This window comes from Vombatus ursinus, unplaced genomic scaffold, assembly GCF_900497805.2.
Source record: "Vombatus ursinus unplaced genomic scaffold, bare-nosed wombat genome assembly UNPS02014816.1, whole genome shotgun sequence".
NCBI lineage: Eukaryota > Metazoa > Chordata > Mammalia > Diprotodontia > Vombatidae > Vombatus > Vombatus ursinus.
The window spans coordinates 27634433-27642400 of NW_020954594.1; the positions used below are offsets into that span (position 1 = coordinate 27634433).

A 7968-nucleotide genomic window follows, 5' to 3' on the forward strand; every position below is an offset into this window, starting at 1 on the left:
TCCCCACCCCTGGAACTATCCTGACAAACTTAGAATTATGAGAGAAAAGGGATTAAATTTTTCATACTCTTTGACTCGGTGACCTGACTACTAAGTACTTAAGTCAAAGACACAAATAGATGAGGTCCCATATATACGAAGATATTCACAGAAACACGTTTTATGGTAGCCAAAAGAAAAAACTGAACTGTAAAGTAAAATGATTACACAAATTGTCATATATGAATAGAATGAAAATCTCCTGAGTGAGATTGGTGAAAACCCCTCACAAAATCTAAACCTAATTGAGTAAAATAAGGTAAAGACCCCTAATAATAATATATGTGTATCCAGGTCAGTAAGCTTGTAAATAGCCGGGATAAATATATTCAAATTGTTGATAACTACAAATTGTTCCAGGATCTGAAATGAACAAAACAGGATTTACTAAGAGGATACTTGAAGGAGGGAAAGGCAGGTGAAAACTATGTAATGATTCTATAATTCCACTGCTGTTGCTGGGGTAGTTTTGTTGTGTTTAGAATGTGCCCTCTGAAGCCCAGCCAATGGGATAAGAGGTAGGGGCTAGGGAGGGGTTGCGTTTAGAACCTATAAAAACGCTTGCTTGACTGACACGAACTGCCTTTTGGTGTGAGTCGCCCTTTCTCGAGATCGAAATAAAATCCTTTCTACTTTCTACCTGGAGAAGCCTCTAAATTAATTTGGGTAAGGGTTATCACTGTCCCACACATTCCCATACTATAAGAAACCACAAATATGAGGAATTCAGAGGAACATGGGAAGACTTGTATGAACTCATAGAGAACAAAGAAAGAAAAACCAGAACAAAATACACAATAACTAAAATAACATAGATGGAAACAACGCTAATCGGCAGCTGAATTCACATTAAAGGCAATGACCAATAGTGCTTCCTGAGGACAGATGATAAAACACACGTCTCCTCCTATTGGTGGTGCTGGGTAGACTATAGATGCCAGATGTCACATACTCTATTAAATGCTGTTGCTGTTTCTGTTGGTTTTGCTGAACTGTACTTTATGACAAGGATGCTGGAGTTGGGGGGGGAGGGGAAGGGAGAGGGAGACATGGAGAAAAATATCAGGAAATGTCAGTGGTGGTTTAAAAAGCAAAAGGCATCATTTAAACTTAAAAATAAAATAAGGCCCAAGTCCCTTAGCCTTTGCATCTCACTTAGAAATATTCAAGGCAATTGGTACTTCCACAACATAAGGGCTGGGAATTATAACCCAGTTATGCAAACCCTTACTGATGGAAAAATTGTCACTAGTCTTTGTTAAGCAAACTTACGAAACCTTTCCAAACAGCAGAGTAAGCCTATTATTGATTCTCACAGAGATTGCTGAAAATAGACAAGTAGGAGCACTAATACTTCTAGGAGTCTGCACTTTTGCATCATCTCCTGCAAATTGCTTGAAAGATCCTAAGGAGCAACAGTAGCTACTCTAGCTCTGTCTCACTCTCTCCCAGTTTTCAATTTGTTTTCATTATTCTCCAATTCAGAACTCAACTAGACAGCAGTGAAAGACACAAGAACAAAAATTAATATTTTCAGTATGGGCTTCCTCATCATGCATAGATTTACGAATTTCATTTTTTATGCAGAAATCATGCTTTTTTTTCTACAACCAGAGAAAGAAAATCTTTAATTGTTTTCTTATTGCCTGAAGAGAGCTTCAAAGACATCTTGCTCCATGTCGTCATTTACATTTCACATTAAATGCAAAATATGTTTGAAATGAGCAAATATTTGTTTTAATTTACTCCATCTGTTAAATGAAATACTAAAAAGACAACTAAGCCACCACATTGAATTCAGCGATTTGTAAACAATTTATATGTTCATTTGTTCTGGGTTAAAAATGCCCCCAAAGCATCATTTTTATGAAATCCACAAAGTAAATGGTATTGTATTAATCTGATGGATGCAGGGCATGGTTTCTTTCTTTTCACTTCATTAATTTATTTCCTAACTCGAGTTAATTAGTGAGAATCGTATTTTTGAGAGCTATTTGAAACACAACATGGTGGGGGAGAGAATCTGGCAAACTGATTTGGAAAGCTAGCTAGCTGCATAGGGCATATACTAAATATCAGTCTCTTATACCACAAAGAACCTCTCATGTAAGGAAACTGATTACCATCAACAGTTTACATTGGTGAAGAGAAGAGGATAGACAAGAAGGCTGAACAAAACATGCTAGGCTGAATGATCTTTAAGGGGACTGACTTTCCTTTGTAAATTCTATGTTTCTACTCCAGGCACTTTGGGATTTTTTTTTTTTGCCTCAAAGCAACATCATTAGTGAGGGGTGAAGACTCCATTAGAAGACTAGACACATAGACCCCCTAGAACATAATCCTTGGTCAAAAATTAAAGAGAAACTATTCTCAATTATTTCTATAGACTTTTCAGTAAGGAGCCCTAGGCCAATGGTTTCCAACCTTGAATGTGAAGATCCATTTTGAACATCAAGGAATTTCATAGGCCCCTCCTCCACATGATAGTAGATGAACTAGTACTATCCACTGAGAAATACATGGTGCCAAAAAGTCATCACGAATTCAATAATACATTTTACGTGAATCTGCATTTTATTCATCGCCAGCATCAACACACAATTTTAAAATAGTAATACATGTATGTACAAAATACATGTGTTTATTCAGCCTACTAAAGATATGTTTGTTTATTTATCATACTAATTAAAGCTACAAATTATGTTGCAGCTAAATGAAAAAATGGCAATGTTTAGTGTGCACGTGGATTCCCTGACTCTTTCTAATAATTCTGTAGACCCTGGAAGTCCATAGGCAAAATTGTGAGTCTTGACCCACCTCCCCTTTCCCGCCTGTTCCCTACTCACTACTCTCAACCTCAGCCTCCAGACTTTAGAAAAGGAGAGTGGTTCAGTGGAAAGAAGACTGGGTCCACAGTCAGAGAAGCTGAGTTCCTATCATGATTCCACTACTTATGATCTGTGTGACCTTGAGAAAGTCACTTAATCTCTGTTTTAGTTTCTGCCATTGTAAATGAAGAAATTGGACTAGTTGGCCCCTCAAGTTCCTTCTAGCACGAATCCTATGAAGACCTATTCTCCTCAGGATCTGATCTCCATTCACATGAAAGAATTAATGACTAGAAACAGCTTAAAGCGTATTTCCCATACTTGGAATCCTTGTATTTCCCAGAGAATAAAAAGAAGCTACATGAGAAAATGTTAATTTATGATAGTGATAATTTCCCCTTTAAATATTATATATCAAACATTTTTCTTGCAGTAATTTTTCAGTATGAAAATAAACTTTTTCCCTGTTTTGTTAGGAAATTTCACAATCCCCTCCCCCATTCTCCTAAAGGGTTATCACAGTCCCAGATCAGAATTAATGGGTTCATCTGCATATTGTGAGACCCAAAATATTCCCTGGACAAATCATTCTTAAAATATCTGTTTGAAGTGTTACCTCTGGGAATTAGGGGGAAAGTGAGATTTGAACCTTAACAAGGGTCAGTGTGTTATGGTGGAAAGAGCATTGATTCTGGGATCAGAGGGACAGGGTTCAAACCTTGTTTCTGATGCCCACTATGTCACCTAACCTCTCTGGGCCTCCACTTCCTAATCTGTAAAATGAGTGGCTTGGACTAGATGGCCTTCTAGGTCCCTTCCAGCTTTCTTCTAATGATCCTTTAAATTAAAGGAATGACATTCTGCCAGATGAAATTTCAGTCATCAACAAGTCAGGTACCTTAGACATACAAGATTTCCTTCCAGGTCTAACCATCTTTCTGATTTGAGTCTTGAATGTCCCCCAGCACAATACAACAGAAAACCTAACTACATCTCTCTCAATCCTGTTACTTCATTCTGACCGTTATTCCATTTAAAAAAAAAAAAGCTTTACTGAAAATGCTTCTTTTTCCTCCCCTCCACAAAGATCCCTAGAGTAGGAGTCAGGAAACCTGGTTCCAAGTAGGACTCTGTCCTGAACTTGTATAATCCTAGGCCATTTGCTTCTCTGTTCTGGGACTTGAGACCATCATTTGTTTTAAATGAGGAAACTAGCTGAAGTTATGGGGCAGCTAGGTGGCACAGTAGAGAGAGTGCAGGTCCTGGAGTCTGGAAGACATCTTCTTGAGTTCAAATCCAACCTCAGACACTTACTAACTGTGTGACCCTGGGTAAGTCACTTAACCCTGTTTGCCTCAGTTTCCTCATCTCTAAAAATGATCTGGAGAAGGAAATGGCAAAATACTCCATTATCTTTGCCAAGAAAACCCTAAGTGGGGTCACAAAGAGTCAGATACGACTAAGAAACAACAATAAAAGCTGAAGTTGATATTCCCTAAAGGTCCCCTCAGACTGTGTAACTTTCTGATTTCAGGGATTGCATGGTATAGTGGGAAAAATGATGCATCTGGAGTCAGAGGACCTAGATTCAAACCTCACATCTGCTACTTATTACCTGCGTGACCTTGGGCATGTACCTCTTTGGGCTCCAATTTCCTCCTCTATAAAATGAGGGCATTGGACTAGATGACCTTTGACCCACTCTAGGTCCAAGATCCTATGATTCTAATATACCTCCATTAAAATCCAAAATCCTGAAGAGCATTGGCCTGCACTTTTCTCTGTTCTATGATGATTTCCATAGTACATTATACCTGGGGAACGTATCTTTTCAAAGAATGAAGAAGGCCCATAAGTGATTATTCTGAGAATAATCACAGAAGTTTGGAAAACAAAGACTCTCATCCTCTCTTAATTTGATATCTGCAGGGATTGAAAGCAAAAAAAAGTTCTAGTAATCTGTGCAGTCGTTGTGGTTCTGCTCAACAAAAGATCACTGCTGTATTTGGAGGCTACGATAAGGAAGCAGACAGACCATGGTTGTCACCCAAGCAGTACCCAGGGAAGGCATATCAGAACACTCCAGCCTTTTGAAGAAGGCTCCAGATGGTGGCAGAGAGAGCATCTGGTGGCAGGGAAATAGTACCCTCATTAGAATATGTCTGATTCAGGTAGTTCTCTGAGCACAGGAGAAAAAATGAGAACCAAAAGAAATTACCCAAGGAAACAGACTCCATGGCAAAGGAAGGACTTCATAATTCAATTCAATTAATTCAATCAAGTTCCTCCTGGGGTAGTCACTGCAGCTACCAATACAAAAAGGAAAATAGTACCTGCCCCCATAAGTTTACATTTTACTGAAATATTGTACTGGAATAACATACTAATACTCTTGCATTTATGTAGCCCTTTGCCTCAAGGCATTTTTGCATTGATTTTTCATGTGATCTTCATTAGATCCTTTTGAGGTACATACAATAGATAGATTTAATACTACTTTACGTATGGAAATATTGAAACTGGGAGAAGTTACACATTTAAGATTATTCTTTCTGCACCGTAAGGCTGTGGTGGTACTTCAAGAGAAGTTAGATCTCCTCATTTCTAGCCCAGCATTTTTATTTTTTGGTCCAGACCATGATGTCATCCGTATAGGGAACTCCCTGATGGGGACACTACCTCTATCAACGACAATTAGCAACTGGCCTGAAATTTGCTGTCTTATGGAGTTGACTGGGCATTCAATGAGAACTCAAGAGATTTGCCCAGAGACATATAGCCAGAATGTGTCAGAATGTGAACCCAAATCTCTCTGGATCAAGAACAACTCTGTCTACTACATCTTTCTATCTCTTTAAAAAAAAAAAAAAGCTGTACGGATACCTTTTGCTTTTACACAGAGTTAGTTCCAGATATATACATATAGATGTGTGTATGTGTGTATGTATATGTATATATGTATATGTGTATATATACATACATCTATATACACATAGATGTGTGTCTATATCCCCCAAAGTCTTAATGTAGTCATAAGCTATTAAACCTCACAACTGCACTAAGACTTTTGGGACTCACTGTATGTGTATATATCACCTTCAAAAAAAAAAAAAAAGAATCCTCCTTTATAAGAAAAAAAAAATTAAGCAAAACCAGCTAACACAGTGATAACATCTGACCATGTATGCAACCCAATGTTCTTCCCACAACCAATCAAGGTGGGGTGGGAAGGAATCAAAAGAATCAGGTAAATTCCTAATTTTGCTTCTGAACTTGTCAAAATAAGCCCAAACCCATCTTTATGCAAAGGAGTTGCTATTAGACTTAAAATACTTGATGCTGCATTTCACAGATTTGGGCCTGAAACTCAGAAGTCAGGAAGGAGGTGCATGACTGCCTTCTGGGACAGGGACTCACCTAGGAAGATGATGGTCTGCTTCCTGGCTACTTTGCTCTCATCACTCTCTGTCTTCCTCAACTGATGCTGCCCTTCCATGGCCAGCGTGCCCTTCTTCCCCTTCATTAGTACTCGCATCATGTTTCGGCACATGAAGGCCACCAAGAGCAGGACCACAAAGTAGATGATGAAGGCACTGAAGATGCTGGATTGAAAAACTGTCCACCGGCTGGAGAGGCTGGTGCAAATGGACATATTGGAGGTCTCAGGGTGCTCGAGGTGCCGTGTCCGTGTGCGATTGCAAAGGAGTCCACGGTGGTTAGGCACCTGGACCAGAGGGTACTCAATGCCCATGGCAAAAAGGAGGGGGAGCGCCACCAGGCTGGAGGTGACCCAGACAAAACAGATCAGCAGCTTTATCTGAAGGGGCCCTGAGACCGCCTTGTACCTGAAGGGGTGGCAAATAGCCACATAGCGCTCAAAACTGAGAGTCAGCACGTGGAGGAGTGTGGCATAGCTGCAGGCTTCAAAGAGAAAAGTGTGCAACTTACAGGACAAGTTATTGCTACTTGTAGTCAGAGGGTTCCAGATCACACTGTAGAATTCCATCGGCATGCCTATGAGGAAGACCAAGATGTCAGAGCAGGCCAAGCTTGTCATATGGTCTGCCACTGCCTTCTGCAAGTAGCCTTTCCTCTGAAGCAACTGAGTAACATGAATGGTGACGCTGTTCCCGAGGATGCCCATCACAAAGATGATCGAGTAGACAAGGATGAGGGTGATCTTCATCCAAGCGGCCACTTCAAACTGTGGGACGTGGGTGTGATCAATCACCTGGGAGCAGTCTTGGGCTGAGTCTCTCTTGGCAGCCATGAGCAGAGAAAGCCTGGTTCCTGACCCACCCCCTGGTAAAACCAAACCTTCTTCCCTCCAAGAGCAGGCCCTCTAAATCTCTTTCCTCCTCAGCAGAGCTGGTAGTACAGGTATCCCACTGCAATTTTCACCTTATCAATTAATTCACCTGTTGATTGCCCTCAGCAGAAAACATCCTGAAGAATTTCAACCCAAAAGAGCTATGGGAAGAAACATGATAGCCAAGGTTTTGGGAGTGCGTGGATCACCATGAACAAGAAAATAGAAAGAGAACTTTTCTGACCTGTCAGGTGGATCAAGAGAGCTACTCAGCCCCAACAGTGGGTGAATGTCTCCGCCTCTCGTGCCTGTAGACTGACTCCACCTCTGCCCAACCCCATCCAGTTAGTTCTCTCTCTTTCCCTGGAGCAGTGAAGGAGGGGGACAACCGTTGTTAATCATTAATGAAGTACCTGATCAAATACAATGTACACTCAGTTTTGTGGACACAACCTGGCTCTTGGCAAAGGAACCACCCTCGCTGAAATCAGATCTTTGCTGTCTTTGTGCTGGGTGAGGTGTAGCTGAAATCTCTCCTTTCTTCCCCTCCCCCCTCTCCCCAGCCACCAGTGCATGGGAAAGTGATAGGGGTAGGGACAAAAGCAGAAGTCTGGGAGGATTCCGTTGATCTGTTCACTTTAACTTTGAATCCAAGGCTTAATTTGGGGATTGCTAACTGCCCTCCCTCTCCTTGTTGAACTCTACAAGCATATGGGTACTGGCGCGCGCGCGCACACGCTCACACACACACACACACACACACACACACACACACACACACACACACAC

The 7968-nt window shown here is 40.8% G+C and overlaps 1 protein-coding gene across 1 annotated transcript in view; it reads right to left on the bottom strand.

Annotated features, from left to right (window-relative positions):
- Positions 1-7423, bottom strand: part of GPR39 (G protein-coupled receptor 39) — a 264014-nt gene extending 256591 nt beyond the window's left edge. The window contains exon 1 of the mRNA XM_027835487.1: positions 6288-7423. Within this exon, the coding sequence (XP_027691288.1) occupies positions 6288-7140 (853 nt within the window). The 5' untranslated portion in view covers positions 7141-7423. The remainder of the gene's footprint in view (positions 1-6287) is intronic.
- Between the last annotated feature and the right edge of the window lie 545 nt (positions 7424-7968).